Here is a 21,698-nt window from a genome sequence, read left to right as displayed (position 1 = left end):
TAAAAGAGGAGTGGAATTCAAATAGTTTATAATGAGGCAGTCTCTTGGTTTGTGAACAGAACTTCTGTCTTAATGGCTCTATCTAGTGGCCAACAATATTACATACATGTATGCATGCACTGTTGGGGTAAATTCATGTGGCATAAACAGTTCATTGCATCATTACATCATCTACAAATCTACAACAAATGATGTCTTATACATTTATATAAATAAATAAATAAATAAACCAAGCTTAGATGAGCCCTATGGATTAACTATTAGATATTTATGTATTTAAGTATTTTCAGTAAATATGTAAATTTAAAGTAATGATGTTCTAATTCAATGTTTTAACTTATCATATGCTAAACATAAACTCTGATACTGTAGAATATGCAGATAAACATGGACATCATATTCCTGTTCATGACCACATACATGAATGCAATACAATATTCATTAGGCTGGCTACCTGCTTTATAGATTTCCTAGTAACCTAGACTCTATAGATTTACAGAAAGCAGTATAAAACTCAGATTCAGCTTCAAATGAATGTAATAAAGGGGGATCTAGGATTAATTCCTTTATACAAACTACTACAGTAATTATAGTAGTATAGTAATTATATAATGACTAAGCCACTCCATGGATTACATCATAATTCAGTCTATTACAATTGTTACGTCAAAGTTTACTGGCAAAGTTTAGCAACCGTGACAGTAATAGTCAGGCAGAGAGATGACTGTCACTGTCGGCCTGTCACCTCTGTACCATTTGTGAGTGTGACACATCTGGAAAGATTTTGTATAGTTTTTTTGGCCAGTTTTGTTCTACACACACAGACATAGCCTACACTCACGCACGCACACATATGGTAGACGGCTGTCATGGTAGCCTACTTGGTACACATCCCTATAAGGTACAGAATTTGGGTATACAGAACTTAGGAATTTAGTCACATGATTCATATCCCGGAAATACACTCCTGTCGATGGGGGAAAATGGCGTTATGAACAGCTCCAGACTGTGAGAGAAGTGGAGCAGTAACGTTAGAGTCAAGAGACAACCGTCATTAACTCGTGGTTCTCGGTTTACCAACTGAAAGAAACGACCAACCTTACATTAAACATAAATGTGCATTAATACAGTTGCACAGTCGATTACGTAAGGGCGCTCCAGATGGACAAAGACAGACTCGCAGTGAGTACATGCCAAAATAAACACGAGGAAGTAGCCTTAAAAGGGGCGTGTAATGTGTTTCATGGCTTGAAAAAATAGCGACCAAAGGCGACAAAAGCGCAGACGAAAGCATTTAATTGGCGTACCTGTATTTAACAGCACAGCGATACGGATCGATGGAAATGTTTTGTTATTTAGTAAGATGTATCGCTTGATATCGTACGCTTAACGCTTGTATCGCATCTTGTTACGCGTACCTAAAGGTGTCATTTTCTCATGATGCGATTTATTCTATGACTCCCGTTATCCTATTGCTTTAAGGCTATATTTGCAAAATATGCAGTAATGTGACATTGCTATATTTAGACATGATGTGTTTATATTATCTTGTATAAAATTATATTACAGTATTTACAACTAATATTATTTAATATGAATATTATTTAATGCAGGCTGGTCCATGCTCATGGCTGGATATGCATAATTTTATTGGTGACCTTATGGCTGCAAATGCTTCAGTCACTGGTCATCCACTGAGAGAGCAACGTACTGGGGAGACACCGAGTTCTGCTCGGCCCAAAGTCTCTCATCCTCCCCAGTCTACCCCGTCCAGACAGAGCCAGGTGAAAAGTGCTGTTCGGTTTGGTCTGCAGGAAAGGGAACCCAGAGGTCATGAAAGCCATGGTGAGTAAATATTACAGTAGACTGTAAGGGTACTGTACCACTGGGTTATAAATACACTTTCGCCTGAAAAGGATTGGGAAACATGTAGAATTGATTGATTCTGAGTAACAGCTCCAACTGGTTTTAGCAGCATGTTGCTAAATGAGAAAATCATTTTAGATTTTAACAGAACAGAGTTACAGCAAATCAAAATACATTTAATACATATTAAAATACATTAATATATTAAGGCTTTTTAGTGCAGATCAGACACTGTATATGCAATCTAGCCATGTCTTATAATAAATAAATATAAATAAATAAATAAATATATATATATATATATATTCAGGAAGATATAATAATATTCAGGAAGATATAATAATAGGAGTCGTCAGGTCATTATCACAAATTAAACCCAGACAGGGTGATTAGAACCTGAGTATTTTATATGAAACATAGGTTTTAAGGAAATAGATGAGCAGTCAGTTATACAGTAACAACAGACATTATTTAGAAATATTTGATAGTTGAACCTAGCTAAATAGAATCAAGTATTCCAGAGAGCCATGTAATAAATAAAAATACAAAAATTATTTGAATAATAATTTTCATCTATTTTTTTTATAAAATGCCACTTAATGTGCCAAAGCTCATAATATGTATCGTTTTCTATCAGGAAATAGTTTAATATTAAGTTATATCATGTTTATCCATCTTAAACTCACTTCCTCAATGATTGATCTTTTGTAGTTCAGCATCGTTCCTGCACATGTCCTGGCTGCCCTCTTTCCTCATATCCTTCTAGTTCCTCTTTCCACACCTTAAAACCCAGAAGTAGCCTGGCCTCCCAGATCCAACCACCTTCGGCCCAACAGTCCACTGCACCGCAGCCGATTAAAGAGCCCGGTGCTGCCCTTGTCGGCCTAGGCTTGTGTGTAGGTTTGGGACTCTCTCTGGAAGAGGAAAACACTGAGCCCAGCAGCACATCTGCTCACCCCCAACAAGAGGACAAAGGCACTAGCACCCACAGCCCAATCCCTCAGGAAAATCCCTGCCTGCCTAAAGAGTCCCCACCAGTTCAGACCTTTCCGTGTCTATGCTGCCACCGTGGGTTTCAAACCTGTAGCCAACTTCTACGCCAACAAAAGAACTCAGAGGCACACATTGCCCACCGCCATTATCATCACCACCCCCATCAGTGCCCGCTCTCCACCTGCACGTCCTTCCCCTGCCTATCTTGCCAGCGCAACTTCCCCACCTGCGCCCAGCTCCTTCACCATCAGCAGGCCCATACGCAACAGGAAGGCTTGCAGCAGCTGCCATGCATGCACTGCAATGCCTCTTTCCCCCGGCCATCGCAACTGCTGCAGCACCAGCGAACCCAGCATGCGTCCAAAGCTGGCGGCTTCCTTTGCGGCGAGTGCGGCCGTGCATTCAACTCACACAGCAATCTGCGCATCCACCTCAATGTACACACAGGCGCCCGTCCATACAGCTGCTCCGATTGTGGCAAGAGCTTTAGTCAGTCCGGGGCGCTTAAAATTCATCGCCGAATTCACACCGGAGAAAGACCGTACACCTGCACTTATTGTGGAAGGGGTTTCCCTCACTTAGCTGGAGTGAGAGCCCATCAGCGAATTCACACGGGGGATAAACCGTACCGCTGCGGTCAGTGTGGGAAGTGCTTTACTCAGTCTGGAGCTCTGAAGATCCACACTCGCATCCACACTGGCGAGAGGCCTTTCGTGTGTAGCCTCTGTGGGAAGAGCTTTTCAAACCGTTCCGGTATTCGCTTTCATCACCGCATGGTTCACGGGATCGTGACGGAGCCCAACTCCGTGGGAAGGCCTAGCCTGGCTGCCTCTGCGTCGTCCGCTTCAGACTTCCAGAGAATTCAAGCTTCCGGTCTCAGCCAGAACCAGCTTCGGGAACTGGAAGAGAGGAGTCCGCCCAGTAGAGAGCAGTTAAGAGGGGATCGGGACAAAGATGCCCTTCCGTATGCCTGCGAGGACTGTGGTCAGCGTTTTCCAGACGCTCCGTCTAGAAACAAACACCAGATATTGCAACACTACTCTAAGGAAGAGAGAAAAAAGGAAGAGAGCAGCTCTGACAAAACTATAGATTAGAGAAAAACAACAAACATTTCTGACTCCATGTATTTTAAAAGATAAAAGCAGCTTTAATGTAATGCGTTAAGGCAGATGTTGAGCCCCTTTGAAGCTTGCTGATATTATATCACACTGTTATGTCATGACTTAAGAAATATTGTTTGTGTACAAGATGCTATACATTACAACTGAGAATGCAATCTCATTTATATTACACATTTCAGCTAAACCTGCAGTGTACACTACAGTCTCATGGTGTCCTGGAAACCAGTATTTTAATGGTTTATAAAGATTGAATCACTCTCTAGCCATCAAAAATTTCAAAAATCTTGTGGAGATAAAGGTTGGGATTATGATTTTTTTGTTAGTATTAAAGCACACTGGGAGTGTACTGAATACTAGCATTACCATTTGTTGTTTGCTTTGGCATCTGATAGAGCGTTTGGACCCGGAAATGGTGGCGTGTGACATCAGACCATTCTGAACATTCTTGGTTCGGTCATGTCAGATACTTTTGCCTGTGATTTTTGCCTCTATAAAAGCAAAGTTGTGATAACCTGTATTTTGAAACTGCCCCTTAAACTTTAAATAAGTAGCTTTGCTTATCAATATTAAGGTATTTGTGCATATTTGTTACCAAACCTGTACTAGTTTTCCCACCCTTGGCCCAGAGGTTACCAGAAAGCGAAGAGCTCATGAGTCTCCATATCACCAAAGCCGTTCTACCTGAATGATTCTCCTGGCCTGAGGACGGTTTGGTAGATAAACTGGAATGGTTTGTATTTGTACTTTGTACTTAATGCGACTCGCACCACAACTGGTATTGCTTCCAGCCATGCAGCCTGATAGTGGAGAAGTGATTTATTTACATTTTAACACTTTGTACATATGTATGTGAAAGTATTTTGCAGGTTTGCAAGTATTTTTTTTTTAAAAGATTATTAGAACAAACTTCTGATGCTGTTTTGATGATTATTAAGAAAAGTTGCTAATTGGAAGGCGACACGGTGGTTCAGAGTGCAGCATTGTCAGTATCACCGCAGAATGAATGTCCTGTGTTGCCGTGAGATTCCCACACAATCCAAAGGCGAGCAAAATGGGTTAATTGGAGAAATTAAATTGTTTGAAGTTTTGAATATGTGTCTGCTTGGTGGATTGGCCATCTGTCTGGGGTACTTCCAAAGCCCGTGGCCCAAGATGTTGGTATAGGCCAATGTATCCCCACAACCATATAGAGGATAAGTGGTTTTGAGAATGGATGAATGTTTGTAATTGCTTTCTTAGGGTAAATGAAAGGTTTAAAGCCTGAAATTGACAGATCACAGTTTTCTGCTGAAGTACCAATGTCTTTCTTAATGGGAATCTTGAGAAGCACATGTAAAATAAGACAAAAACACAAATATGGTCATTAAGATTATTTGTACCACATGTGAGTGTGGTTGAAGAATTAATGCAGTTTTAAATTAAACAACGCTCAACTATTCAGCTTGTTGTTCATCTGTCAGTTTAGCTCATGTCTACAATACATGTCTATTGTGTACACATGTATCAACAGAAATAAATGCTGATGTACATTATTTGATGTTTTCATTTTAAGAGTTTAAAATATTCAACTTTGTGATCGTAGTGATATCAGTTTGGTTTAATTATGTATTCTGTTTATTTATTTATTTTTTTAATTAATTTTTTAATTTTGTAACTGTAACATTTGTGATACATTTCAGACCAGAATCCTTGAACCATGTTTTGGGGTTACACATTCTCAATATGATACATGACACTTTATCTACAACAAACAAATAAGTAGCCTCCTACGAATATTTTTCAAAACTACAACTAGTTGCTTGCACTTCCTAAAGAATTCACCTTCGCTGAGTAACCTGTGACTGTCTGAAATTACTGTAAGGTCAATGAACATAAGACTAGGGAATTTCCATTGCACCCTAGCTACTATTCTGCCCTCTTCAAATTTACATGGCTATGTATTATTTAATGGCCTATTATACTAAGTACATTCTAACATGCATGTTTATTATTTCCCTTCCCTCCAGTGACCTGGGTCATTTAAATATTTTTTTAATGTATTTATCTATTTATTTATTTTGTTAGCTGGCTGGTAAGAGAAGATAATATTCTCTCCAGATCTATTTACATGCATGTAATGTGTTTCTTATATATATATATATATATATATATATATATATATATATATATATATATATATATATATATATATATATAAATAACATGACCTTTTACTGTTTAAAATAATTCCAAAGAACTTTTGCACTGGGTTGCGCATACACACACACACACACACACACACACACACACATATATATATATATATATATATATATATAAATTATATCAAACCTATCAAATGTTTACATCGACAACTCAATATAATGAGAGAATATATAGAGAATCCATTGACCATAACTAAATTTTTTTTTAAATGAAAGAATGGTGAGGTAAAAAGTACTTTAAAAATTACTATAAGGATGTTATGGCCAATTATGTAGGCTACAATAATCAGTTTTAAATGTATGGAAGATTTCTTTATTTTTTTTCAGTAGGCTACTGTAATGCGTCATCCGTCGTAAAATAAACTTTTTAGAAAAGGAATTTCAGTTCCTGAGGATGTAACCGCAACATAAATTTAAGTAGTCCTGATGGAATTATTTACAGCAGATTCACATATCAGCAGTTTGTCATACACAAATGAAACAAAATTGTAACGTTCTGATAGGTGCCAGAATAAAGCGAATGCCTTTTCATATTGAAACGAACTCATACCCTCGGAACATATATTATGCTAGATACAAGTGACGCATGCACTTTTTTGAATGAGGCGTTATATATTTTGATATCACGGCGTAAGACAGCGTTGTCTCTAAGTATTTTTGTAATATGAAAGAACAAATGTAACACTAATAAATATGACACTTTGTAGCATTATGTTCGTGCATCGTTGTCTCTTTGTTAGAAATAGGCTAGAAAATAAACAATAGCATTGTGAGTCTCGCAAGCTCCACCTCCTTTCACGCTCATAAATTGTGTTTACAAACTTTCATTTCGGCAGAAGTTTCTCTCAAACCCAGAAGTCAAGATCCTTCAAAATGAGAGGCTATATTTTCATCACAGTCCTGGCGTTCACCTTTCTCCAAAGATCCACAGGTAACCTATTTTGCTTGTCTTCGCAAAACCATTATTTGTTACTGCCTTTTCACTGTTTTAACTTAGAATCAATGTTATAAACCAAACGCAATTTGTATATCTATAAAAACAAAATACCTAGAGCAGAGCTACAAGATGTTACAATTGTACAAATTTTTATTATTTTTATGGGATTATTTATTATGATTATTTTCTTGTATTGCTGACTGGCGTTTAAACTAAAGCTTGGATACATTTGTACAATCGAAAATGTATCTAAACGTTCAGAATTGGACATCTCAAAATTTAATAAGTCTGAAATAGCAACAATTTACTTCTTCATGGGCAAACCAGGGATTTTTTGTCTTCCTGTTTGTCTAACATTACAGATTTCTAATATAACGATATAATCCCCATAAAGATTGCATTTGCATCGTCACAGCCCAAAACATCATTTGATTGTATAGACATTCAGCATCATCTATTTCACCTAATGCACACCTGACATACACATTCCTGACCTATCCAGTTAGACAACATTTTAAGGAAATTGTTTTTGTTCAAAAAGCAGGTTCACATTTGCTTGACAATAAATTATTTCAATGACATTCCACGTGATACTTTAAGAATATCAAGAAAAAAATATACATGTATTTCTGTATTTGTACAATGCTTCACCTTAGTTTTACAACACATCAGATAGCATGTAAATTGCCCTCTCATGTGCCTGTTGTTGTAAAGGTTGGTGTGCAAACAAATTATACAGACCAGGAAGTTTAGAAAGAAGAGTATTCTGGAATGTTACATACAGTTACATAAATACATAAGCTGATTTGTCAGACCAGAGTGACAAAAGAAACTGTTTCCATATGAGATACTAAACAAATTCTTATGAGTAACCCATTATGGATGCAATTTTTTTGTATGCATTTTTGTTTTACTATTCTTACTATTCTTCTGTATTGTTTTACTGTTCTTCAGCTTCTTTAGAGTTAAAAGGTCCAACTGAGCCGATTCTGGAAGGACAAGATGTGACATTGGAGTGTGTGGATACAGAATCCGAGTTGAACATGAGCAGAGTTCACTTTGAGAGGCTCTCCAAGGTGAGGTCACTAAAACACAATGGAAAGGAAATATCTGGTAAACTTTTCCGCTTTGATGTGCATTTGCCTGTAAATGTCAAGAAAACAGCAGATTTGAACTGAATGACACCTTGTTTCTCATGGGAAATGAGAAGGGTTTATTTAATGTTGCTGTCTGTGCACGTCCTCTGCAGCGATGCTGGTCTGATTACTGTATAAAATTACAAGCCTATCTGTAAGGGATGCCTACTCTCAAATATCCGCACAACTGCTCTCATGATTTCATAAACAAACTTATAGGGAAATAGCAAATAAAGAACAATAACATTATTTTGAATTTATTTGCTTGGAGATCAAGATTGCAACTAGTATTTAAACAGCAGGAGGCAGTGTGCGTTTTAGTGAGCTTCTGAGAGCTGTTATTCTGGGTTTAATTAGTACCTGGCAGTGAGGGGCCTTTGGAGGATTCAAAGCATCTGCTGCTTCTGTCAGTGCAGAGTCTGTCTGTCACCTTTTCCAGCTAAATGCATTCGAGCAAAACAGGTTTTCCATACCAGCAATCACAAAGACAGATGCTTTGTTTTGCAATCTCTCATTAACCTGTGTTAGTGAGATCCTAGTGCCAGTGCCCTGAATAGTCTACTTCCTCCAAGTGTAACAAACTTTATCAAATTTGGCTAGTGTTCCTTCCATCAGCAAGACATTTTAACCCATAAATCCTAAGCCATTATTTTTGCTAACCAGATTTCTAAAGCCTTTGGATTATCAACCTGATCAGGTTGACACATTCTACTACATTCTACACATTCTACTACATTCTACACATTCTACTACATTCCTTCTGCCATGTCAATAATACTTTACCTTTCAAACAAGTAAAAGCATTTTGGTATCATTTGGTCATGGTGCAAGTATTTTTTTTTTGCTGTGAAATGTAAGAAAATATGTGTTTTTTCTTGATTACCACTTACTGGATTTTAACCGCTTTGCTTTATATATTCATCCATACATAGATTTTTTTGAAAATGTATTATAATGTAATAAATGGCTTTTGAGGAATGTTTGTGTGTGTATCTTTAAAATTGGCATTTTATTAAAAGTTTTGCAATAACCACAATAAAAATACAGAGTATTGTTCATAAAACTAAGCACTTGAATATCATCTTACTAAAGTATATGGTAAATACAGAGTAACAACTGATATTTATATGCATTTTATCTAGTAGTCTGTTACCCTGTTATAAGATCATATTGATTTACAAGCTATCAGTATTTCATCTACCTTTTGGCCAAATCAAATTTGATACTCAAAAAACAAATAGATTTCAAACTATTATTTTTACATGTAAGGCTTTATAGGGTTAAGGAAGATTTGTTCAAGGAAGGTTGAACAAGCAATCAAAATAAACAAGTTCCCCCAAAATGAAATGAATGTTATTACAAAATCTTTCATAAAAATAGATGTTTTGAAGAATTAAGAATTTGTGTGTGCCCCAAACAGGACAAAAAAGGCATCACTAATATAGTCAAAGTAAATAATTTGCTGATAATATATTAAGTTGATCATATTCAAGCTACAGGAGTGAAATTTTTTTTTTTTTGCTGCAGTACCGGGGGGTGTGGTACCGGCTCGAGTCAGATCAAGTGTATTTCTACCGCCGGTGTTTTCTGTATGACGTGGATGTGAGAAGGGAGGATGGCAGACTGCTCCTCTTCATCCCCGGCATCCAGTCCTGGTCCGAGGGTCCATACCGCTGCGTCAGTGAGGACAGTTCTGCAGCAGACAACTCCTCCCAACTCTTCACCATCCCCATACACTGTGAGTAAGAGACATCAAGGGCAGCATGAAAAGTGCTAACGATCTTCGAAGCAAATCCCCACTGATACCTACTGCTACATACATAAATTGATCGGTCTAGATTGTCCAGAAACTTCAATCCTTCCATCGTTGTATGTGAGGCAAGTTGCATCTGACATTTTGTTGCAAGGAAGTTTTATATTTGGAATTCAAAGATTTGAGGACAAATAAAGCTCTATCTCCCAAGATAACAAAATCAATATTGGTATTGATTTGGTGCTTTACACTGGGCAGAGATGATTTGACAGTGGTGAAAAACAGATGGATCGATACAGAAATGTTCAGTATGAATTATCAGATTGAAACAAGATGATCCCTGCTCACATTGTATTATTACAGTGAACCTGGACTTAATATACTATAATCATTTTTGATAATCCATCAGAGTCACCAGCAAGTTACAAAATGCTGCATTTAGTTATTGATCTGTTTATTTATTTTATTAGCAAAATTTAAGCAAAAAGAGTAATAGATATTTTTATATTTATTTATTTAGTCATTGCACCAGCCTCTAATGTCATATAATCCTTCAGAAATCATTCTAGTTTACTGATTTGGAAAGATTTTTCTATATATATAAAAAGGTTATTCTGCTTAAATGGATATATCAATGTAATATGAATAGAAAGTTCATAAGAACATTTATTTAATCTAAATCTATTTAAAAAGACTTTACTACCACTCTGGATGAATGTAATCTATCATGTCTGAATAAAATTATTGATTTCTTTCGAAAAATCTTACTGATGATGTGTCACGTACGGTGTTACAGATAACACAGGAGAGAGAACCAATTGCGGGTATGTATTTATTAAAGGGACAATAAGTAACTTTTTAGGTATTTTATTATCTAAAATCAATATTTTTATTCATAAATATGCCCTCAATGGTGTACAAATACCTATGCCAATGTTTAAACTAATCCTCGTAAATGAAGAATTTATTATCTTTATATACATGGGACGGGTAGGTCGACGGAGGCTTCCATGTAGTTCCGCCATCTTGCAAAACTATAATAGCAGAGAGGGACAAAAAGTACTAAGCCAACGCATTTCCACAACGCGTTTTCGGTCAGAGCCAGAAACGCAGGTGCAGAGCAGTGAGAGGCGCTTGAAACTGCACCGGCAAGTTTAAAAGGCTGGATTGCATTCTTATTATGGACCATACATATGCCGCGCCACAGGAGAAGAAAACATCGTCGCCAAAACGAAGTGCTATTAGAAGACATTCTATTAGAAGACAATTAGAAGCTATTAGAAGACAAGTGCTATTAGAAGGCGCTGGAGAGCAAAATTAGTTTGAATGCAAAATACAATTTCACCACTAGATGGGAGTAATTCCTACTTACATTCCCTTTAAAGGGGCAATCCAAAAGAGGTAAACAGTCCAGGCAGGGGTCGATATCCAACAAATCCAAATATAAACATAAACAAAACACGAAGGCAAGGCAAGGCAAGGCAAGGCAAGGCAAGGCAAGGCAAGGCAAGGCAAGGCAAGGCAAGGCAAGGCAAGGCAAGGCAAGGCAAGGCAAGGCAAGGCACGACGGACATGAATAACTCTAAACATTAAACAAGGACTCCGTAACACAGACTCAGACAGACCGGGTATAAATACACAGAAGGATAATGAGGGAACAGGAGACAGGTGGGGAACAATCAATTACTCAACAGGAGGAAGGTGACCAAATAAGGGAACAGGAAGTGATAAGGAGACAGACACCGTGAGAAAGGAGGACACCTAGTAGAAACCCAGGGAACACAACCCAGACACTGTGACATGATGTTTATACATGTATATTTTATGAATATCTAAACAATTATGTTTACATAGCATATCTTATATAATATTAAATATATACTGTACATTTGTTATTTTTTGAGCTATGAAAATTCAGAATTTCCATGCCCTACTTCCTTGTTTTTATGCTATGCAAATGTACCCTGGAGCAGAGCTGTTTAGACTAATCCGTTTCATCCTCAAATGTTCTCTCTTTTTCCTCTCCCAGATATGCGGGAGGTGGCTGTGCACAGGGCTGGTTTGGGATACTTAACACGTTATTTCAACTCGGTGCAGGACCTCAAAGTACGCTTAGGAGATGATGTGGAGCTGGAATGTTCTACTTCAGCTTCTGAGGCACCTGAGTACTTCTGGGCTAAAGAGGTGACAGATTTAATATCTAATGCTCTGCTTCTCTGTTTCCTTACAGTTATTTTTAAACATGATGCATTACTCTGTCTACTGCAAAAATGCTGTATTGGGGTTGCAGTTGCCTGTTTTCATGTAAGTCTTTCATACATTTGAGAGAAAGACCTGGAAGGCCAGTTTGCTGTTGAAGTGAAAATAAGCTTATTCACACATGTCTGAGGAAAAGGCTGTGAAAGTTGTCAACTCATTTAGTCAGAACAGGTAATGTGCTAAGCCTGGAACAGTGCATGCTAGATCTACACTGAAGAGTCTCTAGCTAGTGGTCTAGTCTAGACTACACTCTACAAATAAATTCTGAATTTGTTTTTATTTTTTTATTTGAGCCGTGTGCAACTATGGTCCAAAAATGCAGCCAAATGTGAGCAAAAGTTGGCTTTAGTGAGGAAATAAAACTCATCAGGGGCCAGTTACATCTTAGTGGCTAGTTATTTAACAAAATGGTTAAAGTAGAAGTTTAAGTTTAAGCAGAATGTGAGAATGATAATCACACAATCACTGATATAACTCGCACATGTGATTCAAATCAAAGGAATAAGCCACGTGAGTCTTAACAGATGTTTGTTAAAGAAAACATCTGTCAGGACTCAAGCAGCTTCCACCTCAGTGGTAAATGTTCCAACATTTTTTTTACATCTAGGAAGTCTAGTAATGTATTTCACCATGTGGCAACACATGTGAAATATTAATCATACTGAGCAACCAAAAATGTATATATTTTAAGGAACAAAATCTTGACGTGCTGTTTCAAGGGGACTGAAGTATATTTCTATATTTTGCAATATCTTTTTAGCCACTGCTATAGGGACAGTGTTTTAGGGACAGTACCAAATGTTTTCTGTTAAGGCTAGTTAAACTCCATTTACTCACTACGGGCTGGTGAGACAAATTGTCCATTGTGAACCTGTGAGTAATGGTGCATCATATATGTAACATGCTGTAAAAAGCATGTGCATACTCTGTTTCTCAGACCGAAAAAATTCCCTCCAAATGTCATGGTGTGGGTGACTGATGACCATAGAATCTCATGAGATGGAAGGGCAGAATTACTCATTCCTGTTATTAGGATGTCTATTAGTCTGTCCTCCACCACCACACGTCACAATTGTGCAGTGTCATTCTCTGACAGTACATATTTTCACTTACCGGTACTCAGTTTGGTTTTGAATATGCACTTTGGATTTTTATGAACAATTTCTTATGAAGACTAAACCAGAAAAGCCAGCTTCCCTTAAATGTCAGAGCATGGTAATAGGAAGACATTAGAGCCAACAGATTAGCTTAAACAATGGTACTTTGGCTTGACTGGGAATCCTCTTAATTCACTTTCATTTAAATTGAAATTGACTTTGTTGGCAGGCTGCAGAAGTTCTTTTAGTGCCAAAAGCATTTGTATGGTTATGATGTGCTCTGAATGGATTTTGCACAGGCATTTGTTTCCTTGAATTGTACAGTGTTATGTTTTATTTTTGCTTCATTACTCTCTTATGCTCACTATCATTATTATTATATATTGTAACTGGTGCAGGGATTCCTAGGAAACTTTTAGCAGATTTTGTTTTACTTTTGTTTTACTTGTTTTTACTTTAAAGGGGGGCTACAGTGGTGTTTTGTGTTTTCAGAGTTGTTCACAGTGTTAAGGCTGGTTCACACGGCAGGATAATTAGGCCGATTTTAGCCCCGATTGACACCTTCCGACAATCTTAAGGATGCTCCGATTATCGTAAAATAATCTGATCAGATATTCCTGCCGTGTGTGGTGTGTTAAGACTGCTCTCCTCTGCTCGGTAGGACGTTGGGACCGCTCCGATCTCAAATCGGGGATATCCAACATGTTGGATTTATTTGGCCCGATTTCTTCTCGTGTGTGGTGTCCCCCGAGGACAAACGATCACGCAGCCTGTGGACTGTGGCGTGTAGCCAATCAGAAAGCGAGGTGACGAGGCAGCGAGGAAGTACCGGGAAACAAAATCAAAACATCCTGTGGCATGGCGCACCAGAAAGTTCGGTGGACGTCGGAGATGGAGGACTTTGTCTCCACTTCTTTGACCATCGCCTTTTCTTTTTTTTCTTATGTTTTTTTTTTCCGGTTACAAACAAAGGACAAACTATGGCCACTGCATCCTCTTCGTCTGCCATGATTGTTAACTCTGAAGTCACGTTTGATCTCGAGGGATTTTGCGAGATTTCCCGTCTGACCTGGGAATGCTCGGGAGTCAAATCGGTTCGTGTGTGATGTGTTGATTTTGCCGTGTGGCTGCACACCACACACTGTACGACCAACACTGTTAGACCCGTGATTTTTTATCGCCGTGTGTGGGGTCTCTCAGGTTTGGAAAATCGGCCGACAATTTTAAAATCGTCCCGTGAGAACCAGGCTTTAAAGAGATGGATTCTCATGCTAAACATGGCCAAAGTTTTTAAAAAATTATTTGGAAGAAAGACAGAGAATTTCTGTGCTTAAACTCTTACTTCTTGGTTGGTACAAGTTTTGGCTATTTTTTTTTCGATCGTGGATCTAATAGTAACGTAGACGATGGTGGAACCTTATATGAGCATTTCTCTTGGAAAAGCGTGCCCACACACACCTTTGACCAGAGGAGAGCGAGGCCCACATCAACGTGCTTCATCTGGAAATCGTTGGCAGCGCTGCATAGGATTTGTTCGAGAATGTCTCCAAATAAGTGTGTTTTTGGATGTGAGGGAAAGTTTACTGTGTTCAGCTTCCCCAAGAACCCAGCGTTACATGAACAGTGGATGCAGGTTGTTTTTCCGGGGCAGTGTAGCAAGTGCATTTGTGTGTTCTGGTCATTTCAGTGACGACAGGCCTCCAGGAGCTCGGCTTTTTCCGGAGAGAATCGTAAAGCTGTATTTTTCTTTTATAAATATGATAAAACCAAAGACTTTTTGGAGATATGAATGATGCAGTACTACTCTATAGGCACTCAAGATTAACGTGAGATTAGGTGAAACTGTGTATGTTATGTAACCTTGAACTATTGCGTTATTATTTAAAAAGTATACAGAAGTGGGAATTCACCGTCTTGCATGCTTCCCTTTTTAGGAATTAAAAATTCTGGCTTATCTTTCTTACATCAGATCTCTCATGGAGTTCCTGCTTTGCTTTCACTTCTCAATAACTTCCTCCCTGTCTTTTTTCTATCAAGGGAGAAGACTGGCTTTTGGCCTCCAATAAGCTGAAGTTGGAGAAGGTGAGGGAACAGGATGGGGGAAGATTCACCTGTTCGGCTCAGTCTCCTACTGTGCGTTCTCTCATGAAGAAACGTACAATCAGCATCACTGTTCTAAAAGGTCAGAACAGCAAAAAGGGGTCGACAGTGTGCCGCTTATAGTAAACAACTCGAGTTGAATTGTTTATATACAGAATGTGTATATGATTTAAGCCTTTCATTTGATATGAATAGCACTGTTTATTCAATATTCAGTTTAAATGATCTGAATACAACAGGAAGACATTTGGCGCCAATTGATTATCTCAAACAGTGGTGCTTTGGCCAAATGTAAGCCTGTGGAAGACAAGATTGACCTTGTGACCCCACTGACTCCATTTAACTTCCATAATATGACATATTCCATAATGAGACAGGAAAATAATATCTGACTGCCATTCTGTAAGAACTGAGCATTATAGCTTTAACAATTACATAAAGTTAATTTTATCGGTAGAGTACTTTTCACAATCCATGTTGTTTTAAAGCAGCTTGACAGATAATTGTGCCTAACTGTGCCCTAATGTCTTTTGATAACTCAATACCTTTCTGCATTTTGACAGTAAAGATATTTATTAATTTGTTCTGAAAAAAAAAGTATACCAGCCTCTGTTAAGTACATTCAAAGTGTAAAAATTTAAGCCATGGAACCAAATTGATGTCAGCTGAAAATGAGAGTCATTTCAGAGAAAGAGCAAGTTATTGCACTTTGATTTGATTTGAAGAATATAAATTATTTTATTTGCACTAACGTGAACTGATAAATCACAATAAGAACTTGATGTACATAAGGTTGAATTTGATTTAATGCTGATACTTACCTCACCTGCCCAAGATTGAGAAAATACTACCAAAGTGTTGATCGAGTAAAGGTGTTTTTATGGTGTATAATATGTAATTGTCTCTGTCTTATAGAGGATGCAGCATGGTATAAGACAACCAGCGGTCACATTTTTCTCACGGTAGCTGGAGCAGGATTGATTCTTCTGGTGGTTGTGATAGCAATGACCACTTACCTCTGCCGCCGAGCCAGACAGAGGAAGAACAAGGGACCCATGTAAGTACTTTGAACCATCCTAGTCATGTTGTCTAGAAATGATTTACGTGGGTGTTTGACCTCCACCCCTCCTCCATCATGTGGTGTAGAGTCTGTGTATTATTGTGAGCATCAGCAGACGCATCTTCTCACTCCCTCAAAAGCTGTCCAGACAGGCTAGTCTATGTGCAAATAAATCTCACTAACCACATTCTCCCTCAGGTCCAAATCTTTTCTTATTCTGCCCGATAAAACACTCACTCTGTCGTATTTCCTTCTCTTGTCCTTTCAGTGATGACCGCTCCCAGAAGAAACCCATCTACAGAGCCAGCGTGGAGTCCCTGCCCTCCTCCGCCTCTGACAAGCAGCCGCTGGTGTAAAGAGCCAGATTGATGAAGGACTGGAAAGGAGAGGAGAGAAAAGAAGACGAGAAAAAAGATTAGGGAGTATTGGGTATTCACAGCAGAAAAGAGTTAATGAGAGTTTTGCTCATGGATTTTGTTATGCTCTTGGGTCTTCGTTCAGATATATAATTAGGAGACTGTCTATGCGGGGAATCGAAAATGTATACAAAGTGGGGACAAGTGATGGTTTTACTGTGTGTCCTTTCCAGTGTTGATGGCAGCAGTGCTCTTCAACAAAAGGTGTGCAATTTTCTCTGTATTGATTCAACAACCCTGCAAAATTGAGTAAAGGCGAAAATATGTTTTTGTGAGGTGACATTGAATGCTTCTTTCTTCCCACCAGCCTTGGGTTGGCTTATTTCTTCAAACTGATTAACATTTCTTTTTAGGAAGACTACCATCTGCAAGCTGTACGATCATTTAGTCAGATGTAGACATTTTTTGGGGTATTGCTTTACATAAGTATATAATCTTCTGCTTCATTTGAAAGAACAGTAGATAAGATCCAAACTAAAACTGAACCAATTACTCTAGAAGCACTTTGAAACTGTAGCACTTTTTTTACTTAAGTTTGATTTTTCCATATCTTTGAATTTAAAGCTATTAAAATAATTTTACGACATAATCTGCCTCCAGTGTTGTTACTGATCTAATTAAGATAGACATCCATGTATGCCCAACTTTGAAGAAATCTCAAGAGAGTTCATTTCTATGTAAATGGCATTTCTGCTGTTTATAAAAAGCTCTTTCCATTTCAGATTTGCGAGGTATTCCAAAAAATACAGGTCATTTTTCAGTTAAGAGTTCTGATACATAACACACATCCCCTAACTGACCATTACAAAATACAATTAAACAATATCACATGAGCATGACTATCATGTCATTTGCATCTTGCCGGCAGCCATATCACCCTGGAGCCCAAGACTGGTTTCCCACTGAAGCTAAGCAGGGCTGAGCCTGGTCAGTACCTGGATGGGAGACCTCCTGAGAAAACTAGGTTGCTGCTGGAAGAGGTGCTAGTGAGACCAGTAGGGGGTGCTCACCCTGTGTTCTGTGTGGGTCCTAGTGCCCCAGTGTAGTGATGGGGACACTATACTGTCAACAAGCACCGTCCTTCGGATGAGGCGTTAAACCGAGGTCCTGACTCTCTGTGGTCATTAAAAATCCCAGGAAGTCTTTCGAAAAGAGTAGAGGTGTGACCTCGGCATCCTGGCTAAATTCGCCCATTGGCCTCTGACCATCATGGCCTCCTAACAATCCCCATATCTGCTGATTGGCTTCATCACTCTGTCTCCTCTCCACCAGTAAGCTGGTGTGTGGTGGGCGTTCTGGCGCACTATGGCTGCCGTCGCATCATAGTGGTGGATGCTGCACACTGGTGGTGGATGAGGAGATACCCCCAGACTATGTAAAGCGCTTTGAGTGCCTAGAAAAGCGCTATACAAATGTAATGAATTATTATTATTATTATTGTTTGTTACTCTGTTGTAAAAGAACAATACGTTAGTATTCCTTTGTTAAAAGGGGGTGACCCTCATGAACTGGATAACTATCGTCCTATTTCAAGGTTATCAGTTATGGCAAAAGTTTTTGAGTCTTTTGTAAATGATCAGGTTAAACAGTTTTTAACATAAAATAATATTTTAAATGAGTTTCAATCGGGGTTTAGGTCAGCCCATAGTACTGTAACAGCGGCAACTCTTGTCACAAATGATATTATTACTTCTTTAGATAATAAAAATTACTGTGCTGCTTTATTTGTAGATCTCTCTAAAGCTTTTGATTCTGTAGATCACAAAATTCTTTTAAAAAGACTCAGGTCCTTAGGTTTTAGTAAAAAGAGTATAAATTGGTTTAAAAATTATTTATCCGAAAGATCGCAGTTGAAAATTACTTTTCAAAAAAACTAGAAATCAAGAAAGGTGTTCCTCAGGGATCCATTTTAGCACCAATTTTATTTTCAATTTATATAAATGGTTTGGGTCAAGATATAACTTCAGCTAAACTGCATTTATATGCCGATGATAATAATAATATAATAATTATAATAATAATAATAATTCATTACATTTGTATAGCGCTTTTCTAGGCACTCAAAGCGCTTTACATAGTCTGGGGGTATCTCCTCATCCACCACCAGTGTGCAGCATCCACCTGGATGATGCGACGGCAGCCATAGTGCGCCAGAACGCCCACCACACACCAGCTTACTGGTGGAGAGGAGACAGAGTGATGAAGCCAATCAGCAGATATGGGGATTGTTAGGAGGCCATGATGGTCAGAGGCCAATGGGCGAATTTAGCCAGGATGCCAAGGTCACACCTCTACTCTTTTCGAAAGACTTCCTGGGATTTTTAATGACCACAGAGAGTCAGGACCTCGGTTTAACGCCAGCTAAACTGCATTTATATGCCGATGATACAATTATTTATACGTCTGCACAGTCCATAAAAAAAGCTGTTGAGCTATTACAAGATTCTTTCCAGCTATTGCAATCTTCATTGTTAAATTTAAAATTGGTTTTAAATATTAAGAAAACTAAATATATGCTGTTTACTCGCTCTCGTAACACACTCGTGATTCCACCCATTTTAACTTTGGAAGGGGACTGTGTAGAAAGAGTAAATACCTATAAATACCTGGGCATATGGCTTGATGAAAGGTTAGGTTTTAATATTCATATTGACAATCTTTCAAAAAAACTCAGACCCAAATTGGGGTTTCTTTTTCGTTTAAAGAAATGTTTTCCATCTGAAGCCAAAAAGAGAATTATTCAAAGTTGTTTTCTCTCTGTGCTGGACTATGGCGATGTGATTTATATGCATGCTAATGTATCTTCATTAAAAAAATTAGATTGCATATACCATGCTGCAATACGATTTGTGACAAATGCTCCTACATGTACCCATCATTGCACTTTGTTTGATTTGGTTGGCTGGCCCTCCTTGTATCAGAGGAGAAAAATGCATATGTTGATGTTTATTGCCAAAGCTCTAATAGGTAAACTGCCTCTGTATATCTGTAGTCTCCTATCTTATTGTTCTGGTAGCTATAAAACTAGATCGTCTTTTAAATTACTTTTAACTGTGCCTCGATCATACACCGAGTTTGGTAAAACTGCCTTTTCCTGTTATGCGCCCAGACTATGGAATGAAATGCAGAGTACTTTGAAGCTAAACATGCTGCCATCGTTAAATATTTTTAGAAACCTTTTGACGTCACATTTGAAAGAATCATGTTCCTGTTTTACTTAACATTTATATATTACATTAATCTTGAGTGCTGGACATTTTTGTGACAGGATTTTTTGTTTTTGTTTTGTTTTCCTTTAATGCTTGTCTTGTAATATTTTATGTGTAAAATTTTGTATGCTGCCATTTTGGCCAGGACTCCCTGGTAGAAGAGATTTTTATCTCAAGGGATTATTCCTGGTAAAATATGGGTTAAATAAAAAATAAATAAAAAAATTTGAGTAACTTATTGCCAGCTACTTTGACTATTATCCAATGAACCAATTCTAAAGCAAAATCAATTCCATAATGAACCACTGATGAGCGAATCGGTCTAATTAATGATTTAATGATTCACTTATACTCATATATGGTGCACTATTTGAAGGTGTCAGAAACCTTGGTAGACATCAAGTACACTTATTCATGTGCAATGTAGGAAGCAGTGACTGATGCTATGTCTAGTCTCAGTAAATGATTCAGTGATTGTAATGTCACTTGACCAATCAAATTCAAGGACAGGGATCATCAATACAACCATAGCACTGCATACGGTTTGAAATAATACTACATTTTTATTCTAGACCTGTATTTCACCTTGGTCTCTAAATGGGTGGTAATTATGCTTCTGTCCAATCTAATAATGTAGGTAAGAACTAGAAATGTGTCAGAAAACTCTTTGAATACAAAAGAAAAGGAGAACAAATCCATACCTAAAAAGGCCTTGAGGCAGTCCAGAGGCATTTTTTCAGAATGTGACATATCTTATTTTTACATGCTGCCACAAGCTTAACTTGGTTTGACATTTTCACAAACAACATGAGCAGGAATTGCCTGCACTATACTCAGTTACCACATAACCACAACTGTTTCTTAATTTTACCCTCCAACGCTTTAACCTTAGCAGTTAATCACTGTAAACATTATCATATAGCTACTCATTTCATTTCTTCTGTCTTGCTATATTAGTGTTTCATTTTGTGTGGTTTTATTACTAGTGTGCGGCTGACCAGAGGCCACCATTAATAACTGTGTTTTGCGTGCCTTAACAATGACAGTTCATTAATGAAGGTACATGCCATGGAATACAACATTATTACACAAATTATTCAATATCTCTCTTCCTCTTCAGTGCTTATTCATAAAGTCCTTGAACAAGAGGATATATTAGCATGGCGAGTTCTTTGGAGTATAAACATCTGAAATGGCTACGGACCTAAAAGAAAAATCTAATTTTTTAATTTCGCTTTCTCTTGGGGCTCTTCAAAGTAAATGGCCTGCAGCAGGAAAGGCTCCAAAGGGTCACGCATTTCACATTTACATCATCTAGATAATGGACTTTCATAAAAGAGAGGTCTGAATAATAAAAGCTCGAAAATGTCCACTGATCTCTTGAAGTTTTTCAGAGCTGTAGGACAAACCCTACACACCTATAATTCAGAGAATACCGATTCCCCCTACTATTGTTAACTAGGAAAGAATCCCAAACATCAAAAACTGCTAATTTGCTGCATAAATATTTTATTTCAAGATGCCATGAGTTGCAATTAAGAAATACT

The 21,698-nt window shown here is 37.9% G+C and overlaps 2 protein-coding genes across 2 annotated transcripts; both read left to right on the top strand.

Moving 5' to 3' along the window:
• The first annotated feature begins 946 nt into the window (after positions 1-946).
• On the top strand, positions 947-4,253 carry LOC132158394 (zinc finger protein 696-like). The gene is made up of 3 exons (XM_059567785.1): positions 947-1,182; positions 1,614-1,845; positions 2,578-4,253. Exons 1-3 carry the CDS (start codon positions 1,162-1,164, stop codon positions 3,951-3,953), a joined length of 1,629 nt encoding a protein of 542 aa, XP_059423768.1. The 5' UTR covers positions 947-1,161; the 3' UTR covers positions 3,954-4,253.
• A 2,706-nt stretch (positions 4,254-6,959) lies between these two features.
• On the top strand, positions 6,960-17,531 carry si:ch211-79k12.1 (uncharacterized protein LOC568891 homolog). The gene is made up of 7 exons (XM_059567784.1): positions 6,960-7,115; positions 8,076-8,197; positions 9,785-9,995; positions 12,040-12,194; positions 15,404-15,548; positions 16,382-16,523; positions 16,795-17,531. The coding sequence occupies exons 1-7, from the start codon at positions 7,058-7,060 to the stop codon at positions 16,880-16,882; spliced, it is 921 nt and encodes a 306-aa protein (XP_059423767.1). The 5' UTR covers positions 6,960-7,057; the 3' UTR covers positions 16,883-17,531.
• The last annotated feature ends 4,167 nt before the right edge of the window (positions 17,532-21,698 follow it).

Source organism: Carassius carassius, chromosome 15, assembly GCF_963082965.1.
Source record: "Carassius carassius chromosome 15, fCarCar2.1, whole genome shotgun sequence".
NCBI classification, from domain to species: domain Eukaryota; kingdom Metazoa; phylum Chordata; class Actinopteri; order Cypriniformes; family Cyprinidae; genus Carassius; species Carassius carassius.
This window is presented reverse-complemented; position numbering and strand designations above follow the sequence as displayed.